This window comes from Acinonyx jubatus, chromosome A3 (assembly GCF_027475565.1).
Source record: "Acinonyx jubatus isolate Ajub_Pintada_27869175 chromosome A3, VMU_Ajub_asm_v1.0, whole genome shotgun sequence".
In the NCBI taxonomy this organism is placed as follows: domain Eukaryota; kingdom Metazoa; phylum Chordata; class Mammalia; order Carnivora; family Felidae; genus Acinonyx; species Acinonyx jubatus.
Genome location: NC_069388.1, coordinates 64,851,256 through 64,871,625, shown reverse-complemented (window position 1 = coordinate 64,871,625; position 20,370 = coordinate 64,851,256). Strand labels below are relative to the sequence as shown.

The 20,370-nt window shown below is 38.3% G+C and overlaps 2 protein-coding genes across 9 annotated transcripts in view; one reads left to right on the top strand and one right to left on the bottom strand.

Moving 5' to 3' along the window:
• Positions 1 to 11,428, top strand: part of PIGF (phosphatidylinositol glycan anchor biosynthesis class F) — a 106,431-nt gene extending 95,003 nt beyond the window's left edge. For 5 of the 6 annotated variants that reach the window (XM_053200559.1, XM_027072527.2, XM_027072528.2 and 2 more), the window contains exon 6: positions 11,091 to 11,428. In XM_053200559.1, coding sequence (XP_053056534.1) covers positions 11,091 to 11,204 — 114 coding nt within the window. In that variant the 3' untranslated portion in view covers positions 11,205 to 11,428. Of the gene's footprint in view, positions 1 to 3,512; positions 3,640 to 11,090 lie in introns of all 6 variants that reach the window. The other variant, XR_008289297.1, reaches the window with a different exon arrangement.
• Positions 8,459 to 20,370, bottom strand: part of RHOQ (ras homolog family member Q) — a 37,521-nt gene continuing 25,609 nt past the window's right edge. Inside the window, exons 3-6 of one of the 3 annotated variants that reach the window (XM_027072532.2) lie at positions 13,498 to 13,662; positions 13,085 to 13,180; positions 12,021 to 12,127; positions 11,679 to 11,796 (exon numbers count right to left, since the gene is read on the bottom strand). In XM_027072532.2, coding sequence (XP_026928333.1) covers position 11,796; positions 12,021 to 12,127; positions 13,085 to 13,180; positions 13,498 to 13,662 — 369 coding nt within the window. In that variant the 3' untranslated portion in view covers positions 11,679 to 11,795. Of the gene's footprint in view, positions 11,797 to 12,020; positions 12,128 to 13,084; positions 13,181 to 13,497; positions 13,663 to 20,370 lie in introns of all 3 variants that reach the window. The other 2 variants (XM_027072533.2, XM_027072534.2) reach the window with 2 other exon arrangements.

Genomic DNA, 20,370 nt, shown 5'->3' with positions numbered 1-20,370 from the left:
ATTCCTAGATAATAGCTGAGTTAAATTTTTGATATGTATCTCACTTTCCAAGGGCTTTATGTCTTGCACTTAAATGCCTATTTTGAGTCCATTCTTTGTTTTCTAGTAGATGTCTCCTAGACAGACAAGTTGTTCTTTTATGTTCAGTAAGTCTGGTGGGTTTTTCCTTCCCTATTCTATTCATCTATTATGTGTTATAGACATCCCTGGAGGTTTGTGTCACTGATACCCTTTTCAAGGTTTTAGTACTGATAAAGGTTTTTGTTTATATTTCCTTGGCCATCTCAGTGATCACTAGGAGATGGAGACTCATTTGTACTCAAGTTACCATCTATGGAACTTAATTTCATTCAACAGGGTCAGTGATTTCTAAATTGGAGCAGGACAATCAAAATCATTGAAAAGTATACATAGCAAGTTGTGTTTTAATCTGCAGTAGATTCATTACTTTCAGATACATGCAATTAAATCTAAATACAAATTATTGATATATAAAACACTATGGGCTATCAGCTTTAATGAGTTGGTAAGGTAATGTATGATTAACATGTCAGTTTGCATGTAGATGGAATATTTCAGCGTGTGTTTGGTATTTTATACCTGTCTAAATCATAAGTAGAAGTAGAAACTGATTTGTGGGGAGTAGATGTGCCTTTGTAAAATCTGGGTTTAGGTTTGCATAGAAAATATATATGTTGATGATTTTCAATCCATTTATCTATTTTGGATTGTCCAGGCTTTTAGCTACCTACTCTCATTTTTCTACCTCAGTGCTTATTTACAATAAGAGGTAAGCTATCCAAATCGATAGTTTACTTTTTAAATTAATGTAAAGTTTCCGTTTGAATTATTGACTTTTAAAAAAGATTTTCCAGCTTGTTAATTTCTGTAAAAAGTGTTGGTCTTCATTAAGAATGTTTGATTCAACTGGAATATTACTCGTTCTTTTTTTTTTAATGTTTATTTATTTTTCAGAGAGAGAGAGAGAGAGAGAGAGGGAGAACTGGGAAGGGGCAGAGAGAGAGGAAGAGAGAGAGGATTCCAAGCAGGCTCTGAGCTGTCAACGCAGAGCCTGATGCAGGGCTTGAACTCACGAACCGGGAGATCATGACTTGAGCCAAAGTCAGACGTTCACCCAACTGAGCTACCCAGGCGCCCCTATTACTGTGTCTTTAATTGTCTTTACTGTTGGGTTGTTTTTAGAGTGTTCCAGGTTAATGACCTACATATTCACTATAATCTTTTTAAAATTATGAAACCTACTGTTGGTGAAATGATAATGTATAATTAATCATCTTTATTCATATAATAATCACCTGCTCCTCTCTCTTTTAGCAGTTACTTGCTGACAAACTAGAGAAATGATGAGGTTTCATTTTTTTCTTTCACTTTTTAATTTCAGCAAACAAGTTGTTTTGTTCTGTTCTTCGTAAGTAACTACATAGAGTAAGTACTCAGTGTGGCTGTTGATACTGACAGAATCTGCCAGAGTAACAAATAAACCTGATAAAGAAATATGGCATTACCTCAAAATGGAGATTTTTTCTAGAGCAAAATTTCATAAGAAGAGCCTACTGTATATACTTAATACTATCTAAAGCATAACATGTATATAAAGAAGACATTTTAGTTCTCTGTTCCTTTTATTTATATTCTAGTCAGAGGAACAAGAGTATCTTGTCAAGTGAGTATTTCTTCTTTAAAACCACACATACAAACAACCCCACAAGAAAACGTTTACATGTATTAGTTCAATTTTCTATACTTTGAACTGAAATCTGACTTTGTATAAAGTTCCAGAGGCCAAACATAAGGTTATAATGATACGAGTTCTGTATTGAGCAATTTCAAGCATATTTATATTTCTAAAATCATTTCATCACCAAATGACTAAGAAAGGCTATTGAAAATATGTAATCTTGGGGCACCTGGGTGGCTCAGTCGGTTAAGCGTCCAACTTTTGGTTGAGTGTCCAACTTCTGCTCAGGTCATGGTCTCATGGTTCATGGCTTTGAGCCCTGCATTGGGCTGTGGGCTGACAGCTTGGAGCCTGGAGCCTTCTTTGGATTCTGTGTCTCCCTCTCTCTCTGCCCCTCTCCCACTTGTGCTTTGTGTCTCTCTCTTTCTCTCTCTCTCTCAAAAATAAAAAATTTTTTAAAAATATGTAATCTCAGTGAAAAAAGTTTTTTTCATTTACTAGTATGAATTTTAAATAATGACAAGTGACAAAAGAGAGTAGACATCTTTAAAGTTGGAGGGGAGCCTTCTCTTGCAGATGGCAGGAAGAGGATTTGATTAAAGAGAATATGGTATGGTGGCTACCCACAACCATGTTGGTCATTTTTATTGTTTTTAAAAAAAATATTTGCAAGATATCTTCTCTTCCCTGCTTTAATTACTTGCCTTTAAATATCAGCAAGAAAATAAACATTTAAATTGCCTGTAACCCAGGCAGCCCCCTTTACTCCCAGAGAATGCTCATGGTTTTATAGTTACTGACAAAATAAACATTCTGACTGTGGAAAACCTTTGTACATTATAATTATTTGCTGTAGCTAAATAGCTACATAAGTTCCTACTGTGTACAAAGCATATATTCAATGTAAGTATAACAGGTAAATATTACACAAGACTGGATTTAACTGATAACAATAATTTAGATTCAGATTTAATATGCTCTAAATGTTTTATAGAATAGTTATGAGATTTTTATCTTGAAAATGTCTTAATTCTTTTTTATCAAAAATGCCAGTGTTTCATGTTATTAAAAAAAAAAATGAATGTGAGGTTAAGAAATGTTGGTTATTCTGAGCAAAGGGAATTTGCCATAAAGTTTTTAAACCCACTTGTTTTATTAATAGGTAGATAATGTGATGATTAAGAGCTATTGCTAGGTTCAAATCCTGGCTCTGCCACTTACTAGTGAGGATTAAATTATATGATCCTTCTAAAGTACTTAGTTCAGAACCTGACACATAGTTACTGCTTAATTGATGTTATAGGCATTTGTGACCTATAAAAGGACTAGTTTAATGACTGTATTTTTAGCATTACCATAAAATACAAATTCCATTATTTGGGTTTCAAAGTATTGGAGAGCGCATTGATTGCCTCCTTGTGTTATTTGTACTGCCCAGGTTTAGGATCTAACCCTGATTCTCTTTATTGCTGGGGACTCAGAAACAGCTTTTGTCCACCCCTTCCCTCCCCTTCCTCCCCTTCCTTCCCTTCTTCTACCATTCCTTCCTTCTCTCCTTCCTTCCTTCTTTTTTCCTTCCTCTTTCTTCCTTCCTCCCTCTCTCTTCCTTCCTTCCTTCCTCTCTTTCACTCTCTCTCCCCCTTTCTTTCTCTTTCTTTCCCTTCTTCCTTTCTAAAAGGCCATAGTTTAGATCTCCTTGGAAAAGCTTGAGTAGTTATTATATTGCATTTCTTTCCACAAAAGAATTTCATATAAATGCCATGACCACTGGTGGTGTATGTATTTTAAACCATAAAATTTAATACACTTGCAGGAGAGAATTTGAAGTTAATATTCAGAGCTTTTGTGCCTAGAGAACCTACAACTGCCTTTAAACTCCGCACTTGAGTGCTGCTATCTCTAAAATGGAATTGAACCAGATAATCACATCTCTTCTGAGTATACGTATTTCCTATAAAGTTAAAAAGCAAAATTGAGCATTTTTTAAAAACAATTTAAAATTGTTTAAAAATATTTGTACTTATTTCCATAATCTATATAAGGCATTGTTATATTTAAAAACACTTTTTTGTTTTCTCTAGTTTTAGGTTAAAAATTTTGTGAAAAATATATATTCATTTTCTAAAGTCACAGATGCTACAGATAATGCATAAATTGAAGCTAGGGATAAGGATTACTGGAAATACTGCTAGAGTGAGGGATAAAACTAAGATCATGGATTTAATTATTAAAGGGTGGAATGTTTTTAGGTTAATTGGTGTTTCTGTTATCAAAGGTATTATACAGTGTTGTAGGCAGACCAAAATAAAATACGAACTTATGAATAGGATTTATGTTTCAAGCATGAGGGGAAAAAAAACCTATATAATATTTAACTGACAGAAAGTGTTTTATATTTATTATTTATTTTTTTAATATGAAATTTATTGTCAAATTGGTTTCCATATAACACCCAGTGCTCATCCCAACAGGGGCCCTCCTCAATGCAATGGTTTTGTATTTAAAAGGTGGGTTCATTGTATGGTAATCATGCTGATAATACTCTGCTGGCAGGACTTCCACATGAGAAAGACTGGTGCTAGCCTGGTTAATTTATTTGCACAATCTTGGCAAGGAGCACTATAGGTTAGCATCACTTCAACAAAAAGTTGCAGGTTGGAGACTACGCACCTCTCCACAAATAGCTCTTCTAAATGTGTGCTTGGTCATAGGAAAGTGGTAGGGTATGCCTGGATCGGTGCAGACTTAAACCATAGAAATGCATTCGGGTGAGTAGATTCATCTATAATGTATTTCTACATCAGACAAGAAATAGCATTTGCTTTAAGAACATCTGGAAAAATGCATCACTAACAATCAAATACACAGGAAAATACAAATGATCATTTAAAGCTAGTGGAAGTGTCACCAGGCTTTGAAAGATGAATTGTGTCATGCCAATGGACATTTGTGGTAAATGAGCACAATAAACTAAACATTAAACTGTAGCTTGTGGGAAATTTAGAACTAGCTCCCTGGGTTTTATCTTACTTTGTTATCTGGAGGAGCCAGTCATCCTAGTGATTGTGAGTTGTTCTGTTTCTAGATTTTCTGATCTGTAGAAAGATCAGTTTCCCTAGGATATCTATGATATCCTATACCTTTCCAAAGATTACAGTTCCGTTGCAACACGTATTTTTAAGAATTTATTGTTAAAATTAAATATCCAAAATCAAATCATCTTAGTTTCAACTTAACTGCTTGGTTTATAGTAGGGGCTCAGTAGTTTTGAATGAATGGAGTCATTCGAATGAGACTATTACAAATGGCACACACGTCTACCAGTGGTTGGTTTAAAATCAGTTTTTGTACTTATGCTTCTTCAAGTTTACAAAAACTGACAGCCAGGAGCAAAAAGTGCCCTTCTATTTCTGAGATGAGGCTACATATGGTTAATATAATGCAGTGTGTTGTATGGCTTTTAGAGTTTTCCTGTAAGCTTTTACTCCCCAGACATTTCATGTGAAGATTGGCATGTATTAAAGAGGATTACCAAGGCAAGGGAATAGTTCCTATAGCACAGTATAACATTGCTCATGAACTATTTTATTTGTTCTAAACTGCCACTTCTAATTATTACCTAGCAGTGTCAGTTACCTAAGAAATACTTAGTGACCATATAAGGTTTTTTTTTTAATAAAGTTTATTTATTTTGAGAGAGAAATAGAGTGTGCACACGTGAGTGGGGGAGAGGCAGAGACAGAGGGAGAGAGAATCCTAAGCAGGCTCTGTGCTGTCAGTGCAGAGCCCAGCGTAGGGCTCTATCCCACAAACTGTGAGATCATGACCTGAGCCGAGATCAAGAGTCAGATGCTTTACCGACTGAGCCACCCAGGTGTCCCAATGATCATAGAAGTTTAATTTTTTTCAAGTTAAAACACATAATATACAAAGTGATACCAATGCATGGTGCTTCACAGCTTTCATGACAGATTCTAAAATAGTACAATTGCCCCATGTTTTAAGTACAAGAGGTACTATTATCCCTGTTTTGTACATTGGGAAACTCAGGCTCCAATGGTAAGCGACCTGGCCAAGGCCACACGCAGCTAGAAGTGGTTCCACAGCATAGCCCGTTCCTACCCCACTGACTGTGCTGCTTATTCCCCAGAAGAGCCAAAGAAAGCTCCTAAGCAAAATATTAAGGATTTTTTTTTAAGTGGCCTAATGTTTTTATACAGTTATTTTAAAACTTCTGTTGAGTATCTGAAACTAATTTCAGAAAAAAATCCTCCTCTAATTTCAAATACCTGATCATCACTTTAGGACACCTGCGGTAGCTCATAAACTGCCATAGTCAGTGACTTACCCGACTAGCGGTCACGTGGCATCAAAACCTGTGGATGCCATTTTGGCAACAGGAAAAGGGTGAAAATCTACTTGCATTTAGTATGTATTAAATGAACCTAAGTACTATTGTGCAGATTATAATAAAATATATTTAAGTTACTTACTCTCAAATCACATAACAAATGCCATCTACGTTACTGAAATTGATCCTTAAAATGCTGAACCAAAATGTAGAGGGTCACTGTATTACTTTGGCTGACTAGAACAGTTAATAATACTTGTGAGGTTCGAGTACAGTGATTCTTCACCAGGAGTCCATAGGTGGGGGGTCTGTGAGCCCCTGATATTATATGACATATACATACAAAACCTGTGGATCATGTTTGACAAGAAGGAAACATGAGTTCAGTTCGATGTAGTTTTTAAAAAATATTTTTAAAGTACTTAAAAAATTTTGGGAAGCATTTTTTAATAGGATCAGCTTCAGAGATTGTGTATTTGGGGAAATGATGGTGTTCTAGATTATAATGGCAACTTAGATGTGTCTACTGGGAATATGAAATAAAAGATTATTAGCAATTTATAGCTCACATGTACTATGAGCCAGATACTGTTTTAGGCATGGTGCTAAGTACCACATAGTGCATCCTGTCGTTTACTCATTACAGCAGTCCCCAGTGAGGTGGGTTTTATGATGAGGTGCGTTCCTCACTTCACAGGTGAGAAACCAAGGTACCAAGGTAAGGTGACTTTCACAGGGTTCCATATTTAATAAATGGCAGAGCCAAGATTCAAATTCAGTCTAATACAAAAACTAGAGTTCTTAAATCATTCTGTACCACTTAGAACATACTTTGAAAAGTCCCAAGACTATATAGATACATCAGTAATGCCTGATCAGAAGAGAGCAGTGTGGTCTTCAGGTGGAAATAAGCTTGTGTAATTTTGAAATGTCGTTCAACCAGCAAGAATATTGATTTAACTGAGAAAACATACAAAGTTAAATATGTACTTACTGAGAAATTGTTTTTTAGCTTATTAGGGTGGAATTGTTTTATTTCTGAGGTTAACACAACTTATTGCTGATATCATGTACCCAGACCCTGTAATATAGGCCTTTCTTAATGTTGAGTATTTTAAGGGAACACTGACCTTTTTTGGTTTAAGTGATGGAAAAACAGTAAAAAGTCATTTGGTTCAGAGAAAGGATAATAGTAGTACTCTCAGCAAAATGCTTTGTTCATGTGATATAGCTACTCATTTTTAAAAATAGGTTTTCTAACAGTTAATTGTAATAATTTTACCCACTTGCATTAAATTTTGTCATGCAACAGGATTTTTTTCTTCCATTTAGTGGTTAAAACATTTTGTTACTTTATAAAAAACTGGATAAAAAGAAGGTGGTCATTTTCATGGCAAACACTTGTGAATGACTTTCTTTACATGAATGTCTTTGAGTTTTCTATTTTCCTTAAACAAAACAAGATAATTATATATAGCTATCCCAGATGACCATAATTTGGAGAAATGTCTATAACATTGTGGTTGGATTGTCTGTTCAGTAGATGATACCACAGTTGTTTTAAGCCTGCTTGTAGCATGAATGTTAAACTGAAGAAGCATCTCTGTGTATGAGACAAGTACACAGTTTTAAATGGAAGACCCCAAGATCAAAGTACGAAAATGCGTGATGAAGCTGGGATAGTTTGATAAGTCATTATGAAATCTGTTGCCATTGTGTAGTTTTAAAATTTTTAAAGCAGTTGTAAGAAGCTTAGTAGGAAATTCAATCATGAGGACTTTAGAGGAAAGGTGATTTAGTGGGCAGCCTCCCACTCAGCTGCTCTTTTTTGCCATTCCCTATCCTGGGGATAAAAAATCAGGAAGGTTGCCCTTAAATGAAGAAATTCTCCTTTACAAAAAAATGTGTTAGAGTTAAGGGCTACTTATTTCAGGAAAGTCAAGCAGGAAAACCTGATCCATCACTAGCAAACAGTCTTCAAAGCCAGTCCAACATTTTAACTTGCTGATGGCTTGGATTTCTTGAGAACTGAATAAATAGCAAGTGTTCTAAGCCTCCGCCCCTCATTAGACAAAACTTTTAAGCTAATATTTCATCTTTGGCATTCCACCGGAGGTGCGGTAGGCAGCTGTTTAAAGAATGTGCGTGTGACTGTGTATGTACATGTTTGGAAACAAAGAGCCATACTGAAATTAGAGTGATTCAAGTAGAAGTGACCCAAATTGGAATCTGGCTGGGATTCACGAGGGATTATTATTCTGTCTACACTTTGACAATGCGCTTTTTAACAAAGTGCAGGTGCTCACACTTGGCTGGTGATTAGACTCACAACATGAGAAACAGAGGAATGAGTATTATCCCAAATGTTTACATTGGGTGTTAAATAAAAACTAAGGTAAGAAGTTCAGTGCTTTACATAGATAGTAAACTATGCATATTATTTTATTTATAACCCCATGTGTTAAAATGGGACACTGTTAAAGTAACAATCACTTAAAAAGCAACAACCAACAAACCAGTATTTAATTTGGTACTTAAAAGTAATAATTAGAAATCAAATGGAAGCAATGCCTAAAGTAACTAATTCACAATAAAAACCATTAATTCAGGCTCTACTTATTAGAAATAAGATAATTCAACATGGGCTAACCTAAAATGTATCTGTAGAGACAAGAAAAAGGTACAAGTTAGCAAAGTATTAAATAAGATTTCAGGGAGCCCCTAAAATTACTCTTGAGAACTTTAGAATTGATTATATGCAAAAAAAAAATTAACGGTACGTTTCTTTTAAATTCATTCATACATGACCTTATTTGAAGCAATGCATTTGCATTAACTAGCAAAATTCATGTCAGTCAGATATTTTTGAAGTATTTTATTTCCCAGATATTTGACTACTTTGAACTAGTTGTTCCAGTGATTAGTCTCAATTTCTACTGAAACTTAAGTCTTTAATGAAGACATGCTTCTGAAAATAAGGCAATTTTTCTATAATCTGCTTATGAATAGAAAACAAATCTTTGGTTTTTAGTTAAAGTGACAGGAAGGATTGAGTGCAAAAAGAAATCCTAAAGAACCAAAGCAATGAAAAGGCTCTTAATAAGCAATGGGAAACTCCAAACCCCATCAAGGTCAATAGAGTACCTAAGGCACCTCAGGTTCAGATGATACAATCATCTTTGCTTAGAGTTCTAATAATCTATGTACAGGATTTTTACCATCTTAAGAATGTGCAGCTGAAAAAGTAAGGTCCAAAAAAAGAAGAGAATCAGAAGAGTTGATAAATGGGAGAGATGTTGGAGATCCTCTCGTTCTACCTCCCATGTTTATAGATGAGGAAACTGAGGCCCAGGCAGGAAACAGAGGTGACATCAGAGTTTGTGTTTCCAGATTCCTAGTCCATTTCTCTTGGGGCAGGACAAATTCTAGCTTTTAATTTTAACTGGCTAGTAAACCCAGGTGTGGAAAGTTTCAGAGGTGAATTTGAGAAAAAAAAAAATCCCCATCAAACCCCCAAAGTCAAGTTGGAAATGTATAATACTTTACTGTCTTAATTCCTTTATACCATGTGTTGGACAACTTAACTCATATACTAATTGATTTATGCAATTCTTTTCAGTTCTAAAAATAGCTAATAATTAATAGACCCAAATTAAGTGAGAAAGTACATAAGGATTCCATTTGAGCATACATAAGGCCATGGTACTTAATGTGAACCATCACTTCTTGGGAGAAGGAAGACATCCACTGTCCAGTTCAGAAAGAAAGTTCCTGACTAGTTATCCAGTAGACTCTCCACTCTTCAATGGGGAAGATGATGCTTATATTTTTAAAAATCTCTACAAAGCTCACATACAAGACAGTACATCCTAGATTTGTGACTGATATGAGCATTTAAGGCTGTCATTTTCAAGTATAAAAGTTTAGTGTTCCATTACCCAATCTGTGCAATAGACACAGCTATTAGCTCAAGTCATGGAAATTGACAGAAGCTCACCAAAGACATAAATAAATCATAATTTAGTCAACAGCAAGTTTAAATGTAGGAAAGACTGGAGAAAATTTTATGGGTTAGATTATGCTTCTCTGAACCGCATTAATTTGTTCACACGGAAACTTTTTGTCTAACACTATTGTCTGTTGCATGGCACTTGGAACAAGGTGGATCCACAGCAGACCAAACAAGAAAGCTTAATTAGGTTATAGAACTAGTAATTAAGATGGTTCACCTCTAACACAGTTCTATGGCCTGATCCCCCAGAGAAAGATTAGAAATGGCTCCAGTATACCAAGTAAGCTTCTCAGATGAACATAATTTTTTTTAAAGCAGGGCCTTTCACCTAGGGACCGGCATGCACTGCTTGCGGATGAAAGAAATCAACATTATTTACACTTCTGGCTTGCTTGATGTAATAGTGCGAAACGTAACATGGCTGGAGAAGATAGGTATTTAGAAGCCAGTATTTAACTGACGCTCTAGGTGTGTACTGAAGTTGTGGCTCTAGAACTCCTGCTATGGTTCCAATACCTGTGTCTGAAAGGTGACATCAGTTTTATTATGGAAGCAGTTGCTTTGTTATAAATTCCACGTAACATGCTTGAATTCTAGGTCTGTTCTCTTTAGCACAGATTCAACTTTCTTGTATTTTGGTCAACATACACTTCTCGTTTCATTGTATATATAAGCCAAGGTGGAAATTAAAGAACAAAATTGCCAACTACTTCAGACAGCTATATCGAGTCCAGGATTATGACAAAGTCTGACCCAGAATTTTAATTTGTAATTTTAGGATGTATCTCATGCAGTTTGGGGAGCATCAAACTAAATCTACAGTCGCCAGATGCCTTGTTACAGCTGAATGCACATAAAAATGTGTACATTTTTAGTGTTCGTGATAAATGCAGTTATGACCTTATCACACTTTTGGCATTCTTTAAGAAAGCACATTAAGCTTTAATATAGAAATATTTAGGTTACACTTGTGCTCAAGTAATAATAGAACAGTTGTTCTTTTTTGATCTCATACATTCTCTCCTCAGGTATGGCCCATCTCCTGTACGCTTGGAGCGACCTTTGGCTACGTGGCTGGCCTTGTGATTTCACCACTCTGGATATACTGGAATAGAAAGCAACTTACATACAAGAACAATTAATTGGAGCAAAGGGAGAAGATAATTTCTTTGTGCAGATTCCATAAAGACTGTGCAGAAATGTATATGGTCTAAGCCAGGCAGTTCCATTTACAGCACTGTTGTGTTTTTTTGTTTTTTTGTTTTTTGTTTTTATGTAGTTACAACATGATGTGATTGTAGCTTTTTAAACTATGAAACCCCTGAGAGATTGTACCTTCTAGTTGAAATAAAGTATTTATAATAGATTGTGGCTTCAGATGCTGTTTGCTGCTTCTTGGACCTTATTTAAGAAACATTCTTAATGAATTTTATAGAATTCTGAGGACAGGGTTTTTTGGGTTTTTTTTTTTCTTTCAAGTTTTAAACCGCTTCATTATCAGATGTCTGGGTATAGCTGTAGCATTTCATATGCTTTTTGAGAGAAATGGACAGTTTCCTTGGCCACTGAAGATGTTTCTCACGTAATCAAACAACAGTTTATACATCTTGATCCTATTCTTTTTTTTACCGTGTGTTTCTTTGGAGTTAAAATGGCTATGATAGCCTCATCAAAAACAGTCTTCAGTCCCTTCTGGGTTAAAGCCGAACATTCCACATAACAGCATGCTCCTATCTGGGAAAGAGGAAAAAACACCACAAACATATAAAATCTTTCTTACACATTTGGTATGATGCAACACACCATTATAAGGAAAATGATAAAACACAGCCGTGCAGAAAGAATGAAATCATTCATAGTCGTAAAACCCAGCAATAGCTAACTTCAAAAGTAAGCATATATCCTTCCACACTTATTCTATGAAAATTTATTGCATCAAGTATTTACTGGTTACCTACCATATGCCAAGCACTGAATGTCTAAACCAATTTGTCAGTGAAGCTATCTGTCTTTTTGTTTTAGGAAAAACTGTCCTCCAAAAAGTTTTCTTGCTCTCTTCTGCCTCCTGATAGTACATTTAAAAAGACTTTATTAGATTGTTTCCACAAAAGACCTATTAAAGTCACATCTGAAAAATAGAATCCAATAATGTTAGGGCCAAACAGAGAAAAAAGTAGGCCTAGCTTCGGGGAGAGGAAGAATAGAAGTTAAAAGTTATTGTGCACAACACAGTTGTATATTTTTTAGAATGCGAATGTTCTCTATCTTTCATAAAAGGGTGGAAGAAAATTCAACACGCTTCTTTTCAAACCTAGTCATACATTTTTGCTTTTAACTGCAGATTTAAACTCCTCCTGTGCCACACCACATGCACTTACTCCATGCGTCTTAACCAAAGACAGACCCTGCGTTGGCACAGTACAAATGTTTAAGTGATTAAAAAGGGCTTTTTTTGATGCCTCTTTCTACATGTGACTTACTAAGAAAATACTGCTGGCAGCGTCGTGCAGATGTAAGAGCCTGGGCTCTGCAATCAGGCCTTCCCTGCACTCCAGCTCCGCCATTTATTAGCTATGGGACTGGACAAGTTATCTGACATCGCCACACCCATTTTCCCTTCTGTAAATAGGGAACTGGTCAGACCTACCCGAGGAGATGCAAGGATTACATGAGATAATGCATGTAAAGCACTCAGCACAGTGCCTGGCATACAGCAAACGCACAATGTTAGCTTCTATCATTACCGAAGCTTGTCTTACATTCACTTTTATTTTTATTTTTTTGTTTTTGTTTTTGTTTTTGAGAGAGACAGAGACAGAGCAAGTGGGGCAGGGGCAGAGAGAGAGGGAGACACAGACTCTGAAGCAGGCTCCAGGCTCTGAGCTGTCAGCACAGAGCCCGATGTGGGACTTGAACTCACGAGCTGTGAGATCGTGACCTGAGCCGAAGTCAGACGCTCAACTCACTGAGACACCCGGGCACCCCTTACATTCATTTTTAAATTCCGTGAAGGTTCTATTACCTCTTTTGCTAGTTTCTGTCCTTGTTCCACACAAATGGGCTTTTCTTTCATATCATTCAGTCTTGCTAAAGTTTTGGGGTCATCTCGGAGATCAATCTAATCAAGAAAGTTCAATATGTCCCATAATGTTACAAGTCTTTAAAGATAAAGCCTGTAGTCCCATTTAATCCCCACATATCAAGAAGAGAGTAAAAAAGAGAACTTCACTTCTAAAACCCCAACTAGTATGATTGCTTTCCTTTGGCACTACTTTTCCCAAATTCTTATTTTTCTACAATAAATAGAATGTATTAAAACTTGCAGCTGAGATTCAACGTGCATTATCATTGGCTAAACTTTTGTACCATTTGAGAGCAACCCCACAAGATATGCCAGAGACTCTTCTTCAATGGGTAAAATCAAAGCAGACATACCTGAGTTCCTATTAATAAAAAGGGTACGTTTGGTGCGTATTCCTTAAGTTCGGGTACCCACTCCTCTTTCACATTTTGAAACGAGGCTGGATTTACCACAGAGAAGCATATAAGGAAGACATCGGTCATTGGATAAGATAAAGGCCTCAGACGATCATAGTCTTCCTAAGGAAGAGAGAAAAACCTCATTAGTCCCATTTCTTTAGTTTATTATGTATGTAAGACTACACGGTCAAGGAAGCAAAGTCCGGAGAATTCCACAAACAGGAAGTATGACACTCCACATAAAACAAGAAAATTCCATTTGTTTTGTTACTCTTCCTCTTGAGGTTACCGGTGGGCTAAGGATGTGACAGTATCATTAACAACTACAACCAAACTTGGAGAAAATATATTGTGATTAGTAAAGCTGTCACTAGAAACATTGTAAACAAAGTTTGCACAAAGAATTGATTAAAGCTAGAAGTTGTCGGAGTATTTTGGTTTAAAATGACTAACATATGCCGAATGTGTACTGCACGTCAGGACGTGATCCATACGCTCTCCCTGCGTTACTCATCTCATCCTTGTAACAACCATATGACAGAAGTACGATTAAACCTGTTCTCCAGTGTAAAAGGAGGCACAGAAGTGAAATATTCTGTGGAAGGAGCTACAACCAGAGGAACGGACATGGGATTCAAACCCTGGCAGTTTTACTCCAGAAGCTATGCCTTAACCACTACATATCTTCACCGAGACCTTAAATCTTTGCTTTCCCTCTTTATATAGTTCTCTTAATTACATGTGAGCACGTGTGTGTAAATTTAAAGATAGAAAACACATAAAGTCAATGCACAAAAATCCCCCTTTCCTCTTCAATTTCCATTCCCTTCTCCCACTGTAGGTGTTTTCATGTGTACCTTTCCGGTTCTCTTTCCATGCATGTATAAACCCACAACTGTCCATATTCAAACATCTGTACACAGAAGAGATCAGTCTGTGTTGTTCCACATGCTTCAAGTACTTCTTGGAGATCTTTCCAAACAAGAATACATTAGACTGCGATATAATTTTATTTACTATTTTTTTAATTAAAAAAAATTTTTAATGTTTTTTTTTTGAGAGAGAGGGGCAGGGCATGAGGAGTGGAGGGGCAGAGAGAGGGAGACACAGACTCTGAAGCAGGCTCCAGGCTCTGAGCTGTCAGCACAGAGCCCGACACAGGGCTCGAACTCACAAACTCCTGATCTGAAGTTGGATGCTTAACCGACTGAGACACCCAGGCGCCCCTCCCTTATTCATTTAATTTTAGAGACAGAGAGTGAGCATGTGCATGAGCACAGAGGTGGGGGAGGGGCAGAAGGAGAGAGGGAGAGAGAGAGAATCTCAAGCAGGCATGGAGCCCAATGCAGAGCTCAATCCCACGGCCCTGGGATCATGACCTGAGCCGAAATCAAGAGTCTGGACGCTCAACCAATCGAGCCACCCAGGCGCCGCTAGACTGCTACAAAATTTTAACCTGCTCCTTTGACTTCCACAGAAGGAAGGGCTGTCCTATCGATGGCTGATTTAGCATCTCTCTATCACAAAAGGCGGAGGATCGTGTTTTGCTTACACTACTCTCTATGACACAAATATTCTGCTTATTTACATTCTGGAGAGCGAGCTGTCAGGACTCTATTTTTGTCGTGGTTAGATTCTCATCTGGTTTCAGGGAAGCTTTATTCTTCATCTTGGCCACCACCCTTCACAACTAAAACTGCACAAACACAGAACTGAAGTTGTATTAAAAACACTTTCCACTCAGAGTTCAGCAGTACATTTCCCTTGCGGGACAATTTTCTTTCCACGTCACCTTCCAATGTTTTTCTTAATACAATGTCCACACAAGCGTGTTAATGTCTCCAATTCTTGACTTTGCAGTTAACCCTTCAGTTTTCCTGTGATCCTTTCAAAAAGCACACTGCCAGTCTGGAGCCGGGGAGCAGTGGAAGATTTCTCAGGTATTGGCTATTACAGGACAAGAGGAGAAATGCCCTCCCCCATCTTCTTTACCCTTCATTTTTACAACAGCGGGCCTCTAACTGGTTTTGAATAGAGCAGTGCTCTGGCGTTAATGAATGATGTTAACTAATGACGATATCAGGCAGAGTGGGTGTGAAACACATTGTACCACACAGAGCCAGTTACTTAAAGAGGGCTACTATGGGGGCGCCTGGGTGGCTCAGTTGGTTAAGCATCCAACTTCGGCTCAGGTCATGATCTCGCGGTTCGAGCCTCAGGTCGGGCTCTGTGCTGACAGCTCAGAGCCTGGAGCCTGCTTCAGATTCTGCTTCCTTCTGTCTCTGCCCCTCCGCTGCTCGTGCTCTGTCTGTCTCTCTCAAAAATAAATAATAAAAACATTAAGAAAATTAAAAAAAAAAAGAGGCTACTGTGAAAAATGCAACACGTTTTTACAAATCAGTTTGAGTGTTCAACAGTAGATGAGGGGCATCAAATAAATACACTTGCTGCTCTGCTGCCTATACAACTGCATGTCCATAGGGGAAGTAGGACAGCATTAATGTTAGCATTCTACCTGGCACTCTAGGATGCTGAGCAAACATGGGCTCAGCATGGTCAGGGAGTGAATGTGTGGGTGCTCTTGTTAAAAATCTCTCCTCAGGGCGCCTGGGTGGTTCAGTCGGTTAAGTGTCCGACTCTTGATTTCTGCTCAGGTCATGATCTCACGGTTCATGAGATAGAGCCCCACATCAGGCTCTGCCTGCTTGGGATTCTCTCTCTCTCTGCCCCTCCCCTGATCATGCTCATGTACACACTCTTTCTCTCTCGAAGTAAGTAAGTAAACATTAAAAAAATCTCTCCTCATACATATCCATTTTTCCCAGAACGAGAAATGAGGAGCCTATCTCATAGGATTCTGAGGAATCAATGAGAAATAATGCAACTAAAGCATTCAGCATGGTGCCAGGCACATGCAAGAATTCTTCCGAGGCTGCACCATAAATCCTTCGTCCCATGGGAAACCAAGGCTCCTTTTCCTCTGCAATTCCAGGCCGGGTCCCCTCCGTCTCACACCGGGGCTGGTTTCACATCACAGAGAAGAGACTCGTTTGTGAGAAAGAACATTTTCTCCACTGGCATCAAAATACACAAATCAAACTGAGGTCTCCTGAGGACAGTATAATTTTCAGATCAATGAAAGAGAATGCTATATTATCATTGTACTAATTAGTCATTTTGGAACTCAAGAGACAGGGCTGCTTTAAATGTAACCAAAAGAAAGAAAGAAAGAAAATCAAATTAGATTTTTTAATGAAAAATTTTTATTTTTCAAGCAAATTTACCTCATCAGGGAAACAGAATGTGTACTCTTTCTCCAGGAGGGGATTACCAGAAATCAAGAATGCAAAGTGAATGCAAAGTTCTTTAGAAATGCTTAATAACATTAATGCAAACATTCTACAGAACATAGGTCTGCTATACAGATTCCTTTTGTAACTACAACGAATACTGACTTTCCTCAAGGAGACACACGCAGACATATAGGAAGGAAATTGGCCTAATCATTTCTAGATACCTGTTAAATTGCAGATTTTGTTGGAATAATTAAAATGTGATAGATTGAGATTATTAAAAGAAAAACAAAGACAAGTATCTTTAGAACTTCTTGGAAGCCAATGTTACTTCTTATGTGTGAACTATCGAAAATGAACTTCTGCCTCTAATCTGCTGCTAAATAACTGGCAGTTATTATAAGAAGACCTTTCTGCTTCCATTCAGCATGAGTAATTGGAAGCCCAATAATAGAGAGCAAATTAAAAAAATAAATTATCCCCTGTGCATGCTGCACCCTGCATCACCGTATGAAATTGTTTGTGCCCACTGAGCAGTATCTTTTTGTTTTTAAGTAGGCTCCACACCCAGCACTGAGCCCAGTGCGGAACTCGAACTCACAACCCCGAGATCAAGACCCAAGCTGAGATCAAGAGTTGGAAGCTTAACTGACTGGGTCACCCAAGCATCCCCACTACTGTGCAGTATCTTGAGTGAACTTAATAATGTGCAACGAAGATTTGGATTCGGGGATAAATAAGCTGAAGCACACAGAACTTTTCATCTCCAGCTGTACATATGAAATCGGCGAAACAAAGAAAGTGGGATGTGGAGCAACAGTCCTTACTTTTAATTTTTTTTTAATCTTTATCTTTGAGAGAGGTGGAGAGAGAGAGAGCAGGGGAGGGGCAGAGAGAGAGGGAGACACAGAATCTGAAGCAGGCTCCAGGCTCTGAGCTGTCAGCACAGAGCCCAACGCGGGGCCCAAACTCAAGAAACGCGAGATCATGACCTGAGCAGCAGTTGGACGCTTAAGGGACTGATTGAGCCACCCAGGCACCCCGCAGCCCTTACTCTTAAACAGCCACTTAACCAAAGTCAGAACTCCTCAAAGCTGGTTCTCTAGTGTCCTCCTAATTAACCAATCGATTGTATTTAAACCAGTCAATTTAAAAAGGCAGATATTTAAATATCTCCTCATGGTAACTGGAACATTCTCAGGAATAGAGAAAAGCGTATTAAAAACAAGTACCTTAACATCAAAACCATGAAAAACAACAGTGAGTTTGGTCAACAGGATTGTTGGATTACTTAGTGAAATCCTTAGCTTCCTACCCAACTGGCAAGGTACCAGAACTATCAGTTTTTTAAAACTGTGTCCTGATAGCTTCATGGATAGGCTCTCTCCATTCCTGTCAAGAGTCTTTGATCTGTGATGATGACAACCTTAACCCTTGAAAACTATCATACTTTTACAACCTGACCGGAATCTGCAACAAGAAGAGACAAGAAATGGGCTCCGAGAGGAAACAAGAGGTCTTTACGTGCGACAGAGAACCGCGGCAAACGCCCATCGGTCGGGAGACCTCTCTTTACGTACAGGACAGCCGACGGTGCCCTGAGCGCCCCTACTTCTGCACCACCTCTGTCCCCTTCCTGTGGACCTGGGTGCTCCCTCCCACTTTTGTGAACCCTGTGTAAAATGCACATTTTTAGGCCGCGTATGCCTGTTAGAAATACATATCCAAAACATACACCTTAAGCAAAACCACTCACAGTGGACAGCGCGGTCCTTGCCACGTTTTGTTAGCTGGCATGCGACCACACGCTGGTCACTTAAAATCAATCAGCAGAGATTCACTGAGCCCATACGCCATGCGAGCTATTCCCAAGATATGCACACACAAAGAAAGGAAATAACTGTCCCCTCTGGAGCTTGTGGTTTAGTTGGGAATTCAGGATGTATGCATATAAAAGATAGTCATGGGGCGCCTGGCTAGCTCAGTCGGTAGAACGTGTGACTCTTGATCTCGGGGTTGTGAGTTCGAGCCCCATGTTGAGTGCAGAAATTACTTAAAAATAAAATCATTTTTTAAATGTTGTTTTAAAATTTATTTTTGAGACAGAGAGCATGAGCGGGGTAGAGGGAGAGAGACAGAGAGAGGGACAGAGGATCTGAAGCAGGCTTCTGCTCTAACAGCAGCAAACCCTATGTGGGGCTCCAACTGACGAATTGTGAAATCATGATGTGAGCCGAAGTCGGACACTCAACTGACTGAGCCACCCAGATGCCCCTAAAATCAAAATCTTAAAAAAAAAAAGATAGTCATACACAATGAAAGAAAGAAAAGTGTAAACTAGAGTAGGCTGAATATATAAGTGCTTCATCCAAGGAACATTAATAAGCACCTACTATGTGCCCAGAATGGTGCAATCATCAGGGAAATTAAGGAAGGAAAAGATTCAGACCATATCTGATTTATAAAACACCTTATAAACGTGTGGAAAGCTCTCTCATAAGATATCTGTATGTCCAAACAAAGGCAATGAGCTCACATGGGCGATGTTGGCCGTGCACCTCACCAGTGCTTCGCAGACCTCAAGGCCACAGCCTAGAAGACGACACTGCAGTGCTGGTATGGCCACACGCAGAAGTTTAGCTCTGAGGAGGAAGAATTGAAAGGTGTGGAGAGACACAAACATTTCTAACAGCTTCTGCTCAGAGGCATTTCCTGGTAAGGGAGACAAACGTATGCAAACACTTTTAGGACAAATCAGAATGGGGTAAATGCCAAGGGTTACGGTCATTAGGCAATGCTAAGAAAAGACTTAGAAGAGGCAGCATCTGAGAAGTGCCTTACCAAATGGAAAGGACTGGCACATGTATGACCTACTGGCCACGTGGCCTTGGTCAACTCATTTCTTGGAGGCTTAGTTTCTCTGCCCATAAAATGGGAGAATGTCAGTGACAAATGCTTAGAAGGCAGGAGGTTACTTCAATTTAGGAAACAAGTCATTTATCAAAACCTGTAAGAGTTTTCCTCTGTAACAAACTACAATGAGAAAAAGCGAGACCACAGCAGAAGAATTCTTTAACAGACAGGCCCCAGGCGTCTAAAGTCTAGAACAGCTTCCGACTACTTTAAGAGATAGATAAAATGTAAGACAAGCAAGCAAGAATGCCCCTCACAACTGGTGGCTTGTGAAATATGCAGGAGCAACTTGGTCACTTCCCAAGTGCACAGTAGCAATCTCCATCCAAACATCTGTTTCTAGTAAGAAGCCCAAAATAGGTATCAGGCATGGCTCTTAAACCCTCCACCCCCCAAAGGGTGCTTTACCAAAGCCAAGAGGCCACCTGCACTCCAGCTAGCTTCTGAAGATGGAAAGTGTTGTGTCTTCCATCCAACTTATAAACACTTCTGCAGTAATTCTCGGTGATAGCAGTCTGGGAAGCCTCGGCCTCTCTGTATAGTGTTTTTGGTCACCTTTGAGTTCATTTTGCATTTAACTCTGTGAAATGAAAGTATCACTTTGCACCCTGTTAAAAATAAC